The sequence below is a fragment of the Peromyscus leucopus genome, chromosome 8b, assembly GCF_004664715.2.
Source record: "Peromyscus leucopus breed LL Stock chromosome 8b, UCI_PerLeu_2.1, whole genome shotgun sequence".
In the NCBI taxonomy this organism is placed as follows: Eukaryota; Metazoa; Chordata; class Mammalia; order Rodentia; family Cricetidae; genus Peromyscus; species Peromyscus leucopus.
The window spans coordinates 19907683-19928537 of record NC_051086.1 but is presented as its reverse complement, the minus strand read 5'-3'; the positions used below and the strand labels follow the sequence as shown (position 1 = coordinate 19928537).

Sequence of the window (20855 nt, the reverse complement as noted above, 5' to 3'; positions counted from 1 at the left end):
TAACTCGGCCCATGTCAGGAGTAGTACTTAACAGAAAAGCAAAATGGGACATGCTTTGTTCTCCTGTCCTTTGTCTCCAACTCAAGGTGGACAACAGAGAATGTCCTGGGACTTTAAAATGCGGGTCTCAGGGTCCAGCCCGCAGCTTCAAACGCCCTAAAGCTGTCAGTTAAGTATCAATGAGTTTTTTTAAAATAAATGATCAATTTTTGTACTGCCCCCAGAATGTTGGCTTTGTTTTTGAATAATTTGTCCCTAATTGCGCATTTTGTTGACGTTAGATCTCAAATTCAGAAAAGATTATAACTGTCAATGGGAGGGGGGAAATGAGGACTAAGAAACAGTATCTACTTCAGTAACAAAAGACAAAGGTCAGGGGACAGCTTCAACCTATCAGCCGTCTGTGGGGGCGGAGCGAGGCCCGAGCAGGTCACGCCTCTCACCACGCCCCCACCCCGCGCCACGCCCCCTGCAGCTCTCCGGAGCTGGTCGATGCTGCCTCCTGGTGACAGCGGCTGCACAGTGCGTTCCCCCCTCACACACCCCCCAAGCCGCGGCTGCGGCTGCGCAGTGCCGCCCTCTGCCTGCCCGGCTCCTTCCTCCCTCCCATCGGCCTCGGCTTGCGGGCCTTTCAAACATGGAGGAGCGCGAGTGGGGGGCGAGGTCGGCTCGCGCCGGCAGCCCGGCCAGCCCGCCCAGCCCGCGGCTGGACGTCAGCTCCTACAGCTTCGACCCGCTGCTGGCCCTGTACTCGCCGCGCCTGCCTCCCATCCCCTACCCCAACGCGCCCTGCTTTAACAACGTGGCGGAGTACGAGAGCTTCCTGAAGGGCGGGCGCACCGGGCGCGGCCGGGCGCGGGGCACCGGGGAGCCGGCCTCGGCGGGAACCTCCACCGGAACCTCCACGGGAGCCGGGACCTCGAGCAGGGCCCGGCGCCGCGCCGCGCCCACCCCAGATCCCGAGCGCATCCAGCGTCTGCGCCGCCTCATGGTGGTCAAGGAGGACGCGGACGGCGCGGCCGGGGCTCGACGCCAGGGCCCGGGGCGCAGCAAGAAGGCGCCGCGCAATGTGCTCACGCGAATGCCCTGTGAGTGCTGCGGCGCGGCGGGAGGTCTAGGGAGGGTTGGCAGAGGTCGTCCGCGGGAGTCTCGGGGGTCGTGGGGGCGCGGGGAGGGTCGCCTGCGGGACACAGAGGCTCTGCACGAGTTGAGGACGAGGGAGAGTAACGACCCACGGGGGAAGAAGATCTGCAGGGGCCATTGATGGAGATCTGGAGGAGTGTTCCCAGGTGGAGGAGAGCAGCTGCAGAGGGGCTGCGGGAGGCATGAGGCATGCGGAGCGATTGTGGGGCTTTGCAGACAGTTTGGGGAGCATTAGAGGTCTGCAGAAGTGATGACAGGTCTTGGGGACCCACTGCAGGGAGGTGAGCAGGAGACGTATAGAAGTTGTGTTGAAGCACAGCCAGTCTTAAGGTGAATGGAATCTGAGGGTCAGTCGGGTGGGGAGTGAGGCGATAGATCTGTTCTCATAGCGCGAGAGGCATTTCATATCCCAGCATGGGAAGTGACAGCTCCGCCTGGGGTGCCTGGGGTGCCGTTTGCAAAATTGGCTGCGGGGGACTTGATCCACTTATGTTCGTATTAACTAAATCACTAGTGTTCGAATGCCGCAGACACAGGATGCCACCAAATCACAGGTGTGGTTTTACAGCCCCTGGCTGGGGCAGCATATCTGTCAGGCTCAAGTCGGCCAGTGTGCAGATTGTTTTAAATTCTGAAGGTGTAAATGGCACAAAGGCATTTCTTGCAGCTTCCTAATCGATCCTCGGGATGAAGCTGTAAACAGCAAAGGTTCTAATGTGCTAGTTAGGTCTTGTATAAATGGAATAAAAACAGCCTAGGGTTATACCAAATAGTTCTGACATGTGCCCTGTGAACACAATGACCTACTTAGCCAGTCAGAGCTTCTGTAGCCGGCTAATTAAAGCGTTACAATGTTAAAGGGACTTCTTTTGGACAAGAGGAGTGAACTCAGCAAGAGATTTTGTTTTGTCATGTTCCTAGAAATTTGTTTATTAGGAGAGAAACATCCTGAAAAGCTGTGTACGGCTGCTGGTGCCTTTGTTGGATGACAGAATGTACCAGAGCCTCCCTGCCCAGCTCCGCTTTTCCAGAGCTGACTTGTACAGCAGTAGCAGAAAGACAGAGTGTGCAGGGTTCTGGAACGAGCAGTCACAGTACCTTCTTTTGCTGTGTGTTCTGCCACTGTTAGCTTGTTGAATTGCACCCAAGTGGCAAGAGTGTAACATTTATTCCCCTCCATTCTTCTTACTGCCTTGCTACCAAGATTGTCAAGGGAAACACTGAAGAGTGTTTCTGGTTCTCCAGTGTTAGGACTGTGTGAAGACCAGCTTCATCTGGGTTCTCGTAAGTTCATTTCTGGAGTCAAGACCTTGTAGTATTAGCCCTCATCACTGGAAAAACGTGAAGCAGTTGGGCGTACCGTGAGAGATGGGTGGATACCACAAAGAATCACCTTCAGAAAGCGAGTAAATGATTAAAGTCAGAGGATTCGATTTGTTAAGGAGTTTTTCCAAGGGTCACCTTTAGGATTTGAAGTTATAGAAGGACGTGGATGAAAACACAGTTTTCAAAACTCAAGTTATTCAGTGTGCTTAACATGTAGCAGAGGCCAGCATTTTCACAGATGTATAGCGTTCCCCTTGGTTTGAAAGCTGGCTTCATCGACTAACAGTTGTATTTTAGGCAAGTTACACCCCTGGACCTGACGTTTCCAACACGGTAATGTTTCCAACAGAGGTAGTGTCGCTCTGTCACTGTAAGGGTTAAGTTTATCAACACTTTGAAAACATTTGCAACAGTGACATTCTCTAGTAGGGGAGGTTTCCACAATGTCTGCTGTCTGGGTTCCTGTAGTGGCGGTCATTATTATTTCCAGGTTGACATCATTAAAGGTCAGAATACTTGTGACTGATTATTGTATAGAGGGTTAGTTGAACAAATTACTTTCATGCTGTTGAGCCTCTTCAGCCATAAATTGGAGTGAGATAATTGTGAGCACCAGGAGGACCCAGCCTTCCGTGGGGGTACTTGGGTTAGGCAGTACTAGATAAAGCTCACCAGAAAAGCAGGTGAACCTTGTGGTAGATCTTTGCTGTGAGCATGCCTTAATATTCTGTTTACCTGTGGTGATATTTTATTTGTGCTCTAACAAATAAAACTTATCTGGGGATCAGAGGACAGAGCCAGCCACTAGATTAGACACAGAGGCCAGACAGTGGTGGCACATACCTTTAATCCTATCACTCGGGAGGCAGAGCTCCATCTGGATCTCTGAGTTCAAGGCCACACAGGGAACAGAGCCAGGCATGGTGGCACACACCTTTAATCCCAGTACTTGAGCTCTCACGTCTTTGCTTGGGAAGGACACACGCCCTTAATCCCAGGAAGTGATGGCAGGAAACAGAAAGGTATATAAGGTGTGAGGACCAGGAACTAGAGGGTTCTGAGCAGCAGTTCAACTGAGACCCTTAGGGATGAGGACTCAGAGGCTTCCAGTCTGAGGATTTGTGGAAACAGAATCAGCTGAGGAGTTGGCGAGGTGAGGTTGGCTGGCTTGTTCTGTTTCTCTGATCTTTCAGCTTTCACCCCAATGTCTGGCACCGGGTTTTTTGTTGTTCCTTTTTTTTTTTTTTTTTAATTAATAAGACCATTTAGTGATCCGTGTTACATTTACCTTTTTAAATGACTGAAGTTGTGAACGCGTGAGCATTTCAGTCTTTTAATTGGCAGCTGTCAACCTTCCCAGCATCCTTCTGTAGCCCACACTGCCTGGGCAGCCAAGCCATTGTGTCGGGCAGCGTAGTAGGTCAGATAGGAACTTCTGTTGTTATCTGTGTGGTCCCTAGTCCAGTGATGCTGTGAAGGACCTTGTTGCCACTCCTGAGGTCTACACTAGGTAAGGTGGTGACTGGACTCTTACTCCAGCACCACCTTCTCAGAAACTCTGGAGCCGCCAATCTACCCGCCACTTGCACAACTGGAGGACAGTTGTTAGGAACTATGGCTACTTTCCCCCTCTTTGAGACCATTTCTCTACATAGCTCTGGCTGTCCTGGAACTCACTCTGTAAACCAGGCTGGACTCGAACTCACGGAGATCTGCCTGTCTCGGTCTCCTAAGAGTGCTGGGATTAAAGGTGTGCACCACCGTCCAGCCGGAACTATGGCTACTTTTAATGCCTCGTGTCTGCCCAGCAACACTTTGTTTCAGCCACCTGGGACATGTCACCCCAGGTTGTGGTCAGTCTGGTCACAGGAATCTCTGGAGTTGTTAGGCCTGTTTGGAGGCCGTCACACCGACAGCTGTCACCGTGGTAGACTGGACTTCAGCCCTACAATGTCACTCTATAATGGCTCCAGGAGACACTACTTCAACCTCACAACCTCTCCAGATGACCACATCCATCCTGCAGATGTCCTCAGACAAGGGAGGATTACCTCCTCTACTCATGACAGCCATAAGTGTGCCCTGGGTGACCTGTGATGTGTTTCAATCAATTGAATTACAGAGACCTATTCCCCAAAGTGATCTAGAAGGTCACTAGTCCAATTTCCCTTTACAAATGAGGAAACTTAAACTTATAAGGAAAAGGTCACTTACCAAGGTTACCCTGAGTAAGGGTCTGAATGCTGCTTACACACCTGATTTCAGAAAGTCTGTGACACACACAGATCTATACAGGTGTGTGCATGTACACGCACACATACACACTTACCAAGGGTTCAACGCCATTGCCAAAAGACACATCAATGACCAGCAGCATTCTCTGCTTCCTTTCTGAGACCAATGTTTCTATCACTTCGCCTGCGCCTGTACTGGGTTACCTCATTTCCAATCTGTCAGTTTTCGCCTGCGACTGTACTGGGTTACCTCATTTCCAATCTGTCACATAGACTCCCACTTTCGTCTGTTGAGTCATTTCCTTCCAGGAGGATTTTCCTTCATTTGTCACAGTATTCATTTCTACACCAACTCATGAATGAGGAAATCAGTTATCTGAACTGAAGTCCAAGACTGTTCTCTCTTATACTCCTAGCAATAATGAAGTTTTTATTTTAAAATGTATTGAGGTTCTTTGGGGAAGTGTCTGTCTGTTTGAATACTAGAACCAGCAGAGCACAAAAGAGAAACTGACGTGAAGTAAGAAAAGCCTGTCACTGCCCCAAGGTCTGCAAGAGAATCTCTCACCCTGAGAACTGGATCTTTCTTGCCCGTTATTCCTCCCTTGCATGGTCACATTGCTGTGTTCACAAGGTGCTTGTTAGGACTCTGAGGAACCGGACGCTCAGCAGACATCCATTTCCTCCCAGTGTGAAGATGTACATTGAAATGCCAGTAACTTCAGGAGCTCCTACAGGCTACACATCAAAAGGCATTCCACAACAAAAACAAACAGGATGCCATGTTTGAAACCTACTATTATATATGACAAATGGAAAAAGAGAAATTTTAAATTTAAAAAATATATAATTCATCTTAAAGGCAGCCATAACAACATATTGATTAAAATAAAATAGATAAAATTATAACATCGAAACAAATTTACATTTTCTGAACAGCTAAATGTGAATTTACAGAGATCTGCCTGAATCTGCCTCCTAAGTACTGGGATTAAAAGCATGTACCACCACATCCAGTTTACAACTTTAGACTTTGATTGCACGTAATATCAAATTACTCAGATGAACAACTCTCTGCACCCGAAGAAATAACTATAATGGTCATATTTTTAAAATAGGTTTTTATTTTTATATTTATTTATTTATGGTTTTTTGAGGCAGGGTTTGTCTATGTAGCCCTTCCTGTCCTGGAACTCACTCTGTAGACCAGGCTGGCCTTGAACTCAGAGATCCCCCTGCCTCTGACTCCTGGGTGCTGGAATTAAAGGTGCGTGCCACCATGCCTGGTTTAAGATACGTTGTTTTTGTTTTAATGAATAATATTAAATTCTCCGAAAGCCATTTCCTTTGAGGGGTAGCATGGATTTAGAGGCAGCTTGAGACAGTTTATTGCTTTCAAACACTTGAATTGGCTTTTGGTTCACAAGAGGATTGAGCCAGGGTTACAGTTCACCAGAAGTATCCTGAAAAACACAGGACTCGGAAGAACCCGGCAACTAGTGCGAGCATTCCCCTTTATTTCTTTTTTTGCCTGCAGACGTTTTTTAAAAGTGATGGTACATCTTAGAATCACTGTCATCATCAAGTAGAGGAGACATTTATAGATAGTGAAAGATTTAGATTTGAGCTACGAATGTGGCTTTTCCACAGTCTGTTGGAATCTGGCCTCTCTTTGGAATGTGTTGGCGGTACTAATCCTGCCACTCACAAGGCTTCTGTTGGTGAAAGTGGGGTTGCCTTGGGTGTGCCGGGTGTGCCGGGTGTGCTGGGCTGGCCTGCCAGTGGAGGCAGGTGTTACCCTTCACTGACCAAGGGCTTCTGTTTCAGTGCATGAAGGTAGCCCTCTGGGGGAACTCCACCGCTGTATCCGAGAGGGAGTTAAGGTGAATGTCCACATCCGCACCTTCAAGGGACTTCGGGGTGTCTGCACAGGCTTCCTGGTTGCATTTGACAAGTTCTGGAATATGGTAAGTAGCCTTTCTTAAGTCTCCTATGTGTCTCAAGGGCATGCTTAACCTTGTTAATCAAAGCCCTAAGAATAACTTCTCAATTGAAATCTTATACATCTTGACAGTCACCAATGAAAACAGCTTTTCTGCTCCCTTCCCTTAGAGCAGGGGTGTTTGGCCTGGGCAGTTTGGCTCTTCTGTCCCTCCCAGGACCAGGGGACAGTGTATGGAGATTTAATTATCTTTTTGGTAGTCACATCTGTGGGAGATGCTGGACTGCTGCCAAGACAGCCTCCCTCCGCCAAACAATGAACTGTCTTATCCTGTGTGCCCTTAGTGCTAAGGTTGAGAAACCTAACCTTAAGGAACAATTATGTCATCATTTAGTAATTTTGAATAGGCTGACTACCAGCCATTCTTTTTGTTTGTTTGTTTTGTTTTGTTTTGTTTTGAAGACAGGGTTTCTCTATGTAGTCCTGGCTGCCCTGGAACTACCTCTCTAAACCAGGCTGTAAACAGAGTCTCACTATGTACTCCTGGTGGAACTCACTATACAGACTAGGCTGGCCCAGAACTCAGACTTTCTCGCCCGCCTTTGCCTTCTGAGTGCTGCCATTAAAGGTGTGCATCACCATGCCTGACGGCCATCCTTCTCTCCCTGTCTCCAAAACCAAGAGGAACAGCTTCTGAGGAATGGGACACCGGGGCTTGACTTCTGGCCTCCTTGAGCACACACACACCCTGTAGTGGAGCCTGGCCTCAAACTTGCAGCCGTTCCTCCCCTGTCTCCCTTCATATCTCTTCATGGATGAGCTGCTGGTTCTACTGTACCTTTTATAGATAAAGACTGAGTCCAGAGAAGTTGGATCTATGCCCTATCTACTGTTAAGAAAGAACCAGGTTTTAGCCTGAGTCTTTATGGCTCCTAAAACCCAAACCCTGCTCATATTATTTGTTTGTTTGTTTGTTTGTTTGAGACAGGGTCTCTTTATTATGTAGCTCTAGCTGTCCAGGAACTATCGCTGTAGACCATGCTGGCCTCAAACTCACAGAGATCCTCCTGCCTCTGCCTTCCAAGTACTAGGATTAAAAGCATGCATCATCACCATGTCTGGTTTGAAACCCTTCTTTTAATTGTTACGGAATTTGAATCCTAGAGGCTTCATCATTTGGTAATGCCTCTGAGCCTCAGATTTCTCATTTCAAAAAGTAGGCTAACATCCTGTGATGATTTTATTCTTGATAAGAGCCAAGTTTCTTTTTTTTTTTTGGTTTTTTTCGAGACAGGGTTTCTCTGCTTAGCTTTGCGCCTTTCCTGGAGCTCACTTGGTACCAGCTAGCTCGAACTCACAGAGATCCGCCTGGCTCTGCCTCCCGAGTGCTGGGATTAAAGGCGTGCGCCACCACCGCCCGGCTGAGCCAAGTTTCTTTATTTGTCTTTCCGGACAGGATCTCACTCTGTAACCTGGAATCCATCATGCTGCCTAGACTGGCCTTGAATTTACAGCAGTCATCCTGCCTCAGTCTCCTGCCTGGGATTACAGGGGTGAGCCACCATATCTGGCCCTGGGGGAAGAATTAAAGAGAATGTATTTATTGACAGTAGTGGTCATAATTACTGTTTCTTTAGCTTTGTAGGGTGAGTTTGCATTTTTCAGAGTAAATTGCATAATTTCACTGATCCTTACAGTTATCCTGTGAGGCTGATGCTGATCTTGTTGATGAAAAATGATTTTGTCATTTTTCATGTCACCCTGGTGAACCTCAGACTCACTGAAAATGAGAAGTATAAAGGAGTAGTCATGCCTCTTAGCATGTGGTTTATAGCTGTCCTGCAGCAGAACCACCTAGGGTTTCTGTTGAACAGCACACTAGATCTCTAATAATGGCCTTGGGGCTGATGAAATGACTCAGGCAGGTAAAGTGCTGGCCATCAAGCCTGAAGACAAGATTTGATCCCCAGATCCCACTGGTAGAAAGCAAGAACTGAGTCCTGATCATCATCTGACTTCTGTGCCCACCATAGCACATGTGTGTAGGGTAGAAAGCCTGCTTCCAGGGCTTGAAAACCCACGAGTTCCTGAGCTCAAAATCCCACCAATGCCTGGGTTCACCCAAGCTCAGGACTTGAAATCTCACCGATGCCCACCCTGGAAATCTCTACCTTGGAAAACTCTACCCCCAAGAAACCCTATATAAGCCTTCTTTGTAGGGTAAAAGGTCCAAGCCCACTTCTGGGTCCCAAAACCCACCATTCCCTAAGCTCAAAAACTCACCAATCCCTGAGCCCCAAAATTCCACCAGGTCCCAATCTGGAATTCTCCATCCTGGAAACCCCCCCACACACACACATCCCAAGAAACCCTATATAAAGCCTGCCTCCTGCTCAGTTCCCTGCCGCTTCTGGCCACCCCCTTGTGTCTCTCCCAATGATCTCTTATGTGAGGTTTGTTGTACATGTGACTGTGTTGTCTTCTTTGGCTTCTGCCTCCCAGGATACCTTTCCCCACAGAGCTGTAACACTTCCATCGGGAAAGTCTGCCCCTCAGAGATGTAACCCTTACATTGGTTTTGTGACTCATAAGCTCGTCTGTGCCTGAGCTCCCCCCACCCCCCCCCCCCCCGGCTGCAGCACTGGGACCCTATCCCTCATCTCCAGTCCACTGATCCCTTGACACCCCATCCACTAGTCTGAAGTTCTCCCTTAGGTCTGTGTAACGGCTTCCCTGAGTTCAAGGAAGTGAGCGTTGAGCATCTGACACTCTTCTGGAGGCAGAGGTACCCCCAGCCACACTCTTTGAGCTGGCCCTCTTCACATGATCCCCCACACACATACCTTGGAGCTGCAATCTTGCAGTTTCCTTAGGCCCAACTGTGCTGTTGCACCCCTTTCTGTTCCCTCCTTTTCCATCTCTCCCTCGAAGCTGCCTTCAGCTTCTCTCAGCCCTCATGTCTTTTTTTGACTTGGTTCTTGATGGTTCCCTGTTGATGAGACCTCGTCCCTGAGCTCAGTTTTCTCATTGCTTCTAGGCAAGCCTTCAGGCCTCCTGGAAAGCCCTGGTACTCCTCATCGGGCTGTTAGCCATGACCCCTGTTGAGTGTAGTGATAACCCATGGAATGGCTTGGTCCTCCTTCAGTCCTTCCTGAATCCTGTGGATGCCCTGGACTACAGGCTGCAGTGATGTTTTTTCCTCTCACCCTCACCCCCGTCCATGGGAACAGTGTCTTCTATACCCTCTCCCCCTCCCCCCCTCCAACCCTTGGATGCCGTTTAAAAAACCTTCAGCCTCTGGCACCTGACCTGAAGGCCTTAAACTTGTTCACCTTCACAATCAAATTTGGCCTTAACACCCCTTAGATCATCAGCCCAAATGGCCTCCTAGTGACACCCCAGATTCTAATGTATTCTGGACCTTTACAAATACTGAGAGTGATGAGGAAATGGAAAACTATTCCCCATTCCCTATATTCAAGCTTTCTCCTTTTTCGGCTCTAAGCCCTGTTTGTTTTTGTCTGGTCTCCCCCGACACGGTGTGAATGCCCTGTTTTTTAAGTTGCCATTACCGGGAGTGGATCTGTAAGTGTGGTGCAAAGTGGGAGCCAGAGCCAAGGAGGGAGAGCAAAGGAGCAGGGCAGCTGCAGCATGCACACCCATGCACACCCGGGCACACACCCTGCACACACCCTGCATCATCCTGTCTGTAGCCAGGACTCAAAACGTTCCCATCTCTAAGCCTTGTTGGTTCTCAGCCTCCAGGGTTCTGTTTTATAGGCATCCAGGTGTCTTTGGGATGGGTGGCGTTAAACCGTTGTTTTATGCCATCCCACTTCAATTAAATGCTGGCTCTGGAACTGGGGTTATGGCTCCCTCTCCTCTAGACCCAAGCATGCTTGTTTAAAGGTTTCCTCCAAAATCCCATATCAAGCCAGCCATCTGCTGCATGACAGAGAAAGGAGAACAAAACTAAATAAAGAAACAGACTATTCCCAGTGTGGACCATTGCTACTCATCTCATACCCTTTTGGTTTTGGTTTAACTCTAAAACTTTTGCTGTGGTGTAAATCTTATCTCAAGATTTGTAAGACTGTTGTGCAAACTTTTTGGAGTGTAAGGGCTGGAGATGTTGGTCAGTGGCAAAATGCTTGCCAAGCTATATGAAGGAAGCCCTGGGCTAGCTCCCCTCTTGATCCCTCTTTTCATTGTTTTTTGTTTGTTTGTTTCTCTGCGTAGCCCTGGCTGTCCTGGCATTACTTTGTATGCTAGACTGGCCTCCAGCTCAGAGATCCGCCTGCCTCTGCTTCCTGAGTTCTGGGATTAAGGGTGTGCGCCACCACACCCCAGCTGTGTAAACTTTCTGTTCCTCAAGAGTTGTAAGCGTATTGGGTATGATTAAAAATCTGTAAACTGCTGGGCGGTGGCAAAAAAATCTGTAAACTCTGCAACAAAAGGGTTAATTTAAAACTTGTAACACTGAGCTGGCCATGGTGGTGCACACCTTTAATCCCAGCACCCAGGAGGCAGAGGCAGATGGATCTCTGTGAGTTCAAGGCCAGCCTGGTCTACAAAGTGAGTTCCAAGACAGCCAGGGCTGTTACACAGAAACCCTGTCTCAAAAAACAACAACAACAAAAACAAAAACAAACAAACAAAAAACCTCGTAACCCTGGGGTTGACAATTAAAAAGTCTATACACAGGTAATCTTAAAGGAAACGTGGCTTGCCGCCGTCTTAGCCGCTGTCCCCCACTGGGATGGAGGCAGCCATGTGGCTGACAGCCATCTTGCTAGGGTTAGAAAGAATGTAATTTGCCATATGACTTCACTCCTATATTGATTAAAAGTGACCACCCCACCCCTGGCCTCTTGGGTCTCCCTTTCTCCCTCCTCAGCAATAGGCTGCCACCTAAATCAACCTTCTCAGGGTGCCCACTCTCAGCTCACTGGCAGCCCTTGGTCCTCCCACTACTCACTTCCGCTCCACCATAGGACGCCCTCTGTCTCCCCTTACCCAGCCTAAACCAGCCACAGCTCTCCCTCTGTGGGACCTTCCTTTGCATCTGTTGAAAAAATTAGACCACACTGTCCAAGGATGGGCATCTTGTCTGCATTCTGGCTGCAGCCGAGCTTCTTATATTTGAATCAAAGAAGTTACCCTTTGGGTCACTTAGTACTGTCATCTCTCCACCACCTGTCCCTGCTTCTCCAGACGTTACCTCCTTCCTGAGTTCTGTCTCTTCAGGTGGCATTGGTAAAGGATGCCATACTTACCTTTCTGCCATGCCCCCACCTCAGCCTTGCAAACTGACTCTCTTAAGGTGTGCACGAGCATTGGTTTCTGCTGGCCTCTGCCACCCACCATACTAGAGTCTGCCTCTTCAGCTGCTTCTTCCTCCACCTGCTCTCACCATCCATCTCTCCTCCCCTACTCTGTAAGTGTCCTTTCTCTGGCTCCTGGAGCCTGCTAGCTCTCCAGGGCCCCCCACCACAGGGAACAACTCTCTAGCCTGTTTCCTGGCCTCCTCCCCCAGAAGCTGCCCGCTAAGTCCTGCAGCCTCCCTCCTTCAGCCCTTCTGGGCCTCTGACCCTGTCCCTCCTGTCTCTTTGCTCCTCTGGAAGTCTCACAGCTTCTCTACGCCCTTCTGGGCTTATTCCTTGTCTCTCAGCTCTCACTTGGAGCTTGTAGAAACTCCCTCCGGTGGAATTTGTTTTGTGACCCTTTCTCTCTTTCTCCATGGTCTCAGATTTTATTAAAGTCTCACTCTGTTACTACAAACAGCTTGGCTTCAGTACAGTTCAATGGCCAAAATTGGCATGCTCAATTTTCAGTGGGAGCAACTTCTGCCACCACATAAACAGATGATCGGAAAACCTTTATTTATATATATATATATATAAACTTGCTCTCTTCTTCTCTATTTGTTCCCATCTGCATGTATCCATGGCAGCTCTTACATGTGACTATTTATCATCCGAGAGACCCCCCCCAACATACACACCTCTAGCCAATAGCCCATCTAAGAGGGTCTGGAAATTGCTCTATATCAGGCTGTCAGAAGCTAATTTAGTTCCCTACAATTCCCTTATTCATCTCTCCTTCTCCAGGACATTCCCATGCTTGTTTTCTGTATGAAATTTACTGTATGAAAATTCCTGTCCTGAAAACAAAAATCATAAAAACAGGGTTTATGAAAGATAGGGTTTAAAAAACAATGCTTGTTTAATAAGGTATACTCATATATAAGAATGTACCTCAACTGGTAGCTGGAATTTGTAATACAAGAGTCACCTGGGTGGTATTAGTTTTTAAAAATGACAGGAAGGGGTCATGGAGAGCAACTGAGACTTGTCACAGTGTGATGAGACCGAGGTTCCTAAAGAGAACCCAGGAGAGGCTATTGGTGAAAATGCAGCCCACCTGCAATGAGAATCTAAGAAAGTGAATGATGGTCTGAGGATGGGAAAGTTTCAGTAAGTTTTGAGGGTCTAAGAAAGTGTAAAAGATCTGAGGATTTGAAAACTTAGTTTTGAAGGCATAATAAAGTGCATTAAGGTAATAAAAAATATTTCGGTTATCTTTCTCTCCCTCTGCTATTGTTAAGATATCAAAGGCTCGGGAAACCTATATGCAAATGATATGCAGCCCACATACATGGTGGAGTCTGGAGACTGCTCACCAGCAGGTTGCCAGAAGGAGATACCAGTCCAATAGAGAACTGGATATTGCCTTTCTTAACTCCCTTTCACCCCCTCCTTTTAATTTTACTGATCACACCCTGCCTTGTGAACTTTTTGTTTAGATTTCTTCAACAATAGATCCAAAAGATTTCTAAACAGACTTTTAGTCAGCTGCTATTACAGGATTATTAGCCCCTGGTTACGGAACCAGAGGCCTGTGACCTCAGACTAGATCCTGATTGTGAAGGTCAGGTTCACCCCAAGAATTTCTGGTGCCCCCCAATCAACAGGAAGTAGTTTAATAATGATGTTGCCCCCTTCTTGATCCCTAATTGTTTATTAATAATACACAAAAAAGGGGGGATATGTAGGGTAAATGAGCTCAGAGTTCCAGGGCTTGAAAAACCCACCAATCTCTGGGCTCTAAATCCCACAAGTCCCTGGGCTCTAAATCCCACCAATCCCTGGGTTCAAAAACCTACCAATCACTGAACTTGAAATTCCACAGATCCCCACCCTGGAAATCTCCACCCTGGAAAACTCTGCCCCTAAGAAACCTTATATAAGCCTGCCTCCACTTGGTTCTCTGCTGCTTCTCTCCTGAGCAGAGGCAGCTACCATCTTGTGTCTTTCTTAATAAATCTCTTGTGTGAGGTTTGTTGTACAGTGTGACTCTGTGGTATTCCTTGGCTCCCAACTGCCAGACTTTCCCCTCAGAGCTGCAACATTCACAGCGTGTACCTTCTCCCCACATATAATCAAATGTAAAAAGCTTTTTAGCTGTGTGTTAGTGCACACTTTTAATCCCAGCACATCAGAGGCAGAGGCAGGTGGACCTCTGTGATTTTGAGACCAGCTCTGTTTACATAGAGAGTTCCAGGCCATCCAGGTCTATATAATGAGATTCTGTCTCAAAAAAAGGGGGGAGGGATTGGGGTAGAAGGGAAAAAAAACCAAACTAACCAAACGAAAAACCTTACTTTTTTTTTTTTTTTTAAGAGCAGCCTTGTGTTTGTATTTTCATAAGCTTCCTGCATATTTATGCGCACTGAAATTTCTGAATATCTACCATGGGGTTGTAAAGCCTTGCCATTGTCAAAGAAGCGCATCTAATATGCTGGAAGAAGCTTGGAAATCCTAGGCAGCCTCGTCAGGCCTTACCATATTGTGACCACGCTGAGTCACCTGTCTAGTTCTGCTGTAATTAGATGCTCTCCTGCCTTCTCTCAAAGCCTCTATAAATAACATCCTTTTCCCTTTCTTCCCTTTGGGCTCCTTCAGGCCCTCACTGATGTGGATGAGACTTACCGTAAACCTGTGTTAGGCAAAGCCTATGAACGGGATTCTTCGCTGACTCTCACACGGGTAGGCAGCTCCCCCTGACCTCCTGGATACCCACCCTGCCTTCTAGCTTAGACGCCATGATTACAAGCCCACTGCCAGGGAACCAGGTGTCTGTATCAGAGTCGTAGTCCCTCACTGCATGCTTCCAGCAGATCCCAAAAGCACCTGCTTCTTACCTGCATATGTGCCGTTCAGCTTTGTATCACGGAGATAAGGGTACCTCTTCTCTAGTCATAGTTGCCTGAGTCATGTCAACTCAGAAATTGGAAAGTGACCATTACCTTTAAGAAAATGTCAGTGCAAGGAGTTCACAAGATGTAGCTAAGGAATCTGACCTTGTTGTGTATGTTGACAGAGTTATAGAGTAGGCATTACCACAGCTAATAGTTGTCACTGTTTTCCTTATAGCTGTTTGATCGGCTGAAACTTCAAGATTCCTCCAAAAAGGAAGCAGATTCCAAGTCTGCAGTGGAAGACTCCACCCTGTCTAGATACTCGCAGACATCCACTTGGAAGGTGGCTTCAGTGTGGGGACGAGGAGACACTGACCGGGGTTCACACAAGCGCTCCCGCTCCGTCCCCTCCTCCCTGCAGGCTTCTGCCAGGGAGGAGTCCAGGTCTGAGCTGTCAGGGAGGACTACACGGACAGAAGGGTCCAGTGCGGGAGGTACCTTCTCCAGGGCCACCACCCTTTCACGGGGCCAGTCCCGAAAGAAAAAGAGAAAGCCCAAGGTGGATTACCAGCAGGTATTCACGCGACACATAAATCAGATTTTCATTCGAGGCGAGAATGTCCTGCTGGTTCATCTTGCACAGTGACCAGCTCAGCCCCACATGACCTTCGGGTTTTAGAAATAAAGTGCATGAACTGTTCTTATGCTATATCCTAGTATCCCAATCAAAGTGTGAGTCGCAGTGATTCCCACTGGTCCTGCCCGTCCAGAGGACAGAGCTGGCTCACCCTCTGGAAGCCGTGTTGAGGGGAGGACAGGTCAGCAATCCTAACCAGGCAATCCTAAGCCATTCACTGTACATGTGTCCAGCAGGCTGTCATTGCCTGCTCCAGAGTCTCAAGCATAAGCTGCTCCCTTTGACTTAGGGTTATAGTATGAGTGGAATCTACTCTGTGGAAACTGTGAGAAATGCCTGAGAAAGAAAGATTTCATTTTTAAAAGCTAGTGCTCTGAGCACCAGGAATTTGATCTATGAGCAACAGTGTAAATTGCCTGAGAGCCCTGCACCCATATCTTGGGACTGACCTTTGCTGTACATCATTCTCTTTTGACCAAGAAGTGAAATTTCTCATCCTTGGATAGTAATAAGGTCTAGGAAAGTTACCGGCTTGTGCAGGAGTGAAGCGCAGCTAGGTGTTGCTCTAAGCAGCCCGAGGTGACAGCTCGGTTTTGAACCCCCTCTTCTCCTGGGCAGGAATGCAGAAGCTTGTCAGTGTTCTCCTCACCAGAGGTGGCCTCTGCACATGGCATACCAGATGGGACTGTGCCGTGCTTGTGGCTTGTCGTCCCCTCTGACTCCTGTGGCATGGTGCTAGTGTGCATGTGCTCTGTGGTATCACCCCATGTGTTGTGTGTGAACTGTCCTGATGTGACCTTGGCGTCTGACTTCAGAGAGTTCTGCATGAACTCAAAATACACATATATCACATGCCTGAGAGTCCCCTTTCTAGGCGGGGCTGGCCTTGTGTAGAAAGTCTCTCAGAATGGTGTTGCTATGAAAGAGGGGTCATAGGCTTTTATTCCCTGTGTCACACCAGTGAGGCTCTTAGAGGTCAAATGGGTGTGTTCTGAGGGCACTTGACTCCCATTTAGACTTGAGTACAGGAATACCAAAGGACCCAGGGACGCTCCTACTTGAATTATATCACCATATGCTTTTCAATCACAATACAGAATGGGCTACATCTTGACACTGACTGTTAGCAATTTCAAAATTTTGTTTATACTTGCTTTATGGTAGATAACTTATGTTCAAAGTAAGAATAATAAATAGATAACTAGTCCAAATGTGTGTATGAATAGAACATTTTCCCTGCTGGATTTGTGGATCCTGTGAGTAAGCCTCCTGAGAAGCAGGGTAAATAAAGTTTGGTTAGCTGGACCACTGCCTCATCAGACAATGAAAAGTGAGCAGATGTCCCCCTTTCCCCATCAGACACCTACCTCACCAGGGCATTGTGGCAGAATTTTAGAAGGTGTTTTATAGCCTCTAAGCATATCTAAGTGCCATGAGTAATTTTTCCTTACTCTATTGTATAGCTCTGTAAAAATCCTCTTCTCCTATGAACAGGGCAGGTGCTATATAAGAAAGATATCTTCCCGCTGTCATTTGTGGTCTAGTAACCATCATCAGAAGGCTGCGAGATCTTCAGCAGCTGTGTGCCATGGTCTGTTCTTTCCTCCAGAGGGAAGCAGGTCTAAGGAACAGCTTCATTAAGGAGAGAGTGACTCTCTTTGCTGCTCCCCACATCCCGGCCCCTGCTTTTCAGGGGTGTCTGTGGTGGTACTGAAGGGAGAATGTGCAGCTAAAGACAGCGTTGTTCCCAGGGGGGGGGGCTCTGTGGGCTGCTTCCTGTCTGTTTTCTGTTTGCCTGCTCTTGTTTCTAATTCTGCTCTTGTTTCTAATTGTGTTTACGTGGGAAGGCAGGGCAGATGCTCTGAGGTCCGTGGAGGCTCTGGGTACAGACTCCGGCTCACCACTCTTGTCTTCTAGCCTAAGGTCCTGTCTGCCTCCTGTGCCCATCTCCGTTACCCAGTCATCATTGGGCTGTACGGCCTCCATCTCCACCGGTGTCCCTGTGTGCCTTCCTCGCCTGTCTGCCCTTTTGTCCCTTGGCTAGAAGCTGTAATGGATGCTCTTTTTTCCTGACTCTGTAGAAATGTGCAATCAAAAAGAATAGAAAGAATTTCTGTTCATGCTAGTGACCCTCCTGATTTATTTTATACACATGACAGTTTCATGTTGCTATATAACTCCCATATTTCTCTAAGGATTGATTTATAGTTTCCACTCAACATGACAACTCTAAGCCATGAAAATTGTGTGTGCTTTATCTTTAGCTCCTCTCCATTTATTTGTTTAATTTGGACAGTGATTCCAAATGAATACTGTCTAGGAAATGTGTAATTTTGTGGAAAGCGTGGTAATTATTTTCACATAAGTCAATTTAATAAATTATTGCCTTTTCTTTATTATTGGAAAAATTTTCAAAGATAAAGAATAGGTTCCAATAACGTATTGCTGCTCAAAAATGATATCACGTAGGTCATGACGAGTCACTGTCGTGGCTGGACTGGGCTGGTTGCTTAGTGGTCGGCCCTGTGCTTGGTGCTCATGAGACCCAGAGTTCAGTTCCCGGCGTGAATGAGTGAAGGGGTCAATCAATCAGTCAATCAATCAATGAAAGCTGCTGTGGAAACAGCTCAAGTTTTCCTTAGGAGAAAGACAGACCCTGGGGAAAGGGGCTGGTGGGTTCAGTCCTAGAAGACACTAGAAGGCCCCCTCCTTCTGGAGCCCCACAAATAGAGAATGGAGTAGAGCCTCCTCACTGGTGTTCTGTGGGGATTAGAGTTTTCTTTCAAATAAACACTTTCACTTTTGAATAAACAGCTTCGATTGTTCAAACTCATCTCTAGACACCCGAATAAGTCACAGAATATTACTGCATTCTTGTTGAGGTCTTTTCAAGAGTATGTGGCTTTATTAGGGAGTAATTTTGCCAGCAATTAGCATAGCTGGCGATTGGCTTGCTTTTTTTGTTTTTGTTTGTTTTGCTTTGCTTTTTTTTTTTTTTTTTTTTTTTTTTTTGAGACAGAGTCTCAGGCTGGTCTGAAACTCACGATGTAAACCAGGCTGGCTTCAAACTCACAGATCTGCCTGCCAAGGGCTGCAGGTAACGGGTGCCCTACCCCTGGCTCAGCTATTAGTGTTACCGGTTTAGTTTTGGTGGACTTTTGACTAGAAATTACAAGTAGGCAAACATCAGCACCTGAACAAGGTTGTTAAAGGTTCCTGCTCAAGGCTAAGGGAGGTAGCATCCAGGACAGGGGTCCTGGGCGATGTCCAAGGACTAAGGTCTACAGTTTAAATAGACAAAGGAAGCCAGGCTCCTACAGGCACAGGCAGCCATGCACAGATGCCAGAATTTCTGCCCAGGTCTCAGCGACTGGCTTCACAGAGTGGTCTGCTCACGATGGTTGGGTTTGTCTGTGCTCAGCTTGCAGAAGCTGCTGGTGGTGCTCACACCGCCTGGGAAGACCACACATTGGTCAAGTTCAGACATGTTGTGCGTGTAGGTTACAGGAAGCTGGGGAAGGAGCCAGCAGCTTCTGAACCTGGTCATGGGCAGAAATACTGTTTTGAAAGTAGCAGGCATTAAATGGGCAATGTTAATATGGAACCAGGGTGCTCTGCTGTGTCACGTGATTAAGAAATGGCCGCCAGAGCCCTGCTGCATGCCATTCTGTGCATAGAGCCATGCTTGTGCTCCACATCAGCACAGCTTTCGCCTGGGTTGTTTGTTTTAGTGTCTGGGAAGCTTGATGGTTTCTTTCTTAGGACCAGCAGGCAGCTTGTGAAGTTAGCTTCTGAGGCAGGGGATTTGGAGCAGTCTGCACCTTGCTCTTTGGCGCTTATCAAGGCAGAGAACATTCCATTGTGGGTGCCCATGAGCCCTTGGGATGAGCTGGGGTCAGATCAGGAGCAGCCCATCTGTCTTGACAGGGAAAGAATGCCCCTTCCTCAGCCTCACAGAGATCTGTGCTGACACTTCTGCCCTTTAAGAGAAAAGAAATAGACCCAGCATGATGCGAAGTGGGTATTTGTGTTTCTGTTTACACTTTCTCCATGACAGCCTCGCAGGCAAAATCATGAAATACAGTTGGCTCTATAAATTGCTTCTTTAAATGTCCTGTAGGTTTTTCCTGTAGGAAAAAATTAAAATTCAAAGACAGCTAGCTGTCATTGGTGCTCTCCCAAAGCGTTTCATTCCCTTCTGTACTTTTTATGAATGAAATGGTTGCTGTGTGTAGGTCAGGTTAATGGGAAAAAGAGAGTCTGGTGGTATACATTGAGTAGTTTGAGAGATATTTTTATTTTTCTCTTCCTGAACTACATCTGGAATGCATGCAGCCCGTTGTGAATAACTCTGTTCATCTGTCCATGTCTTTCTTGCCCAGAAGGCTTTTTTTTTCCTCAGTGGCTGAAAGCAAATCCATCTCCCCTGGCCTGTGTGGGAAGGTCAGCTGTTACTTTTTTGCAAACTGGTGGATTTAAGATAAGCCTCAGCCTCCTGTCCCAGTTATCTGAAGAAGGGTGGGCCCCCCGTCACTCCCAGTGTTTCAAGGAGTTTTCAGACGTTTGTCATTTCACTCTCCTAATAAAAGCAAAAGCCCTCTGTCAAGAATTGGCATGGGTGGTCTGAAGATGGGGGCAAGAAAACTCCGGGCACCCGGGACCCGTGGGGTCTTTAAGCTGTCAGAGTCCAGGCTCTATCCAAACACTTTCTGCAAACACAAGGTGTCCCTTAGGAAAGCTGGGAATGTGGTTCCTGGCACATCGAAATCACTTTTGAGTATGAGTCCTTGGGAGCAAATGTCTGATGTGTTTTCAGAGCCCTGAAGGAAATGTCTGGACACTCCAAGGGTCGCTACAGGTGACGACCTGGTCCTGTCGTGTGGAGCTGGGTTCCAGAGCAGCTCTTCCCCTCCTGTTCTCCCAACAGGAAGGCAGACAGTAAGCTGTATCCTAAACCACTCACACCTGTAAACCCAGCCCTTAGGAGACTGAGGCAGGAGGACCACTGTGACCCAGGCTAGTCTAAGCTACAGAGGGAAAGTGTTTCAAAAATAAACAATAAAAAAAGATAGTAACAAAAAGTGATTTGCTTATTCAGTATGGACGTGTAAAGACTGTGGCAACTGTGTCCCCTGCACCGTGACTTGGTGATGGTTTACAGACAGGACTGACACTGGATGACTGTCGTTTCCGTGCTCATACAACAACTGGTAAACCCCGAACTGACCTCCTCCTTACCTTACCCCTTGTTGTTAGGTTAACCGAGACCCTTCCTGTTGTGGGGGCCTGCTGCTAGTAACCTCCGATTGCAATGTGCTGCTTTTGGTATGTGTTGAATGGGAGTCTGGAACTGTAATAAATATGATTGTATCC

General features: G+C 47.5%; 1 protein-coding gene across 2 annotated transcripts; it reads left to right on the top strand.

Moving 5' to 3' along the window:
• Positions 1-595: 595 nt before the first annotated feature.
• Positions 596-16319, top strand: Lsm11 (LSM11, U7 small nuclear RNA associated). 2 transcript variants are annotated; one of them, XM_028864248.2, is made up of 4 exons: positions 596-1088; positions 6531-6670; positions 14610-14693; positions 15081-16319. In XM_028864248.2, exons 1-4 carry the CDS (start codon positions 638-640, stop codon positions 15489-15491), a joined length of 1086 nt encoding a protein of 361 aa, XP_028720081.1. In that variant the 5' UTR covers positions 596-637; the 3' UTR covers positions 15492-16319. The 2 variants fall into 2 exon arrangements, with proteins under 2 accessions (XP_028720081.1, XP_037056555.1); XM_037200660.1 differs by lacking the exon at positions 14610-14693.
• Positions 16320-20855: the final 4536 nt, after the last annotated feature.

Coding starts and splice junctions, on each gene's coding strand:
- Lsm11 (XM_028864248.2), top strand. CDS start 638: ATGGAGGAGCGCGAGTGGGGGGCGAGGTCGGCTCGCGCCGGCAGCCCG. Junction 1,089..6,530: donor TGTGCTCACGCGAATGCCCT/GTGAGTGCTGCG, acceptor CTTCTGTTTCAG/TGCATGAAGGTAGCCCTCTG. Junction 6,671..14,609: donor TTGACAAGTTCTGGAATATG/GTAAGTAGCCTT, acceptor GGGCTCCTTCAG/GCCCTCACTGATGTGGATGA.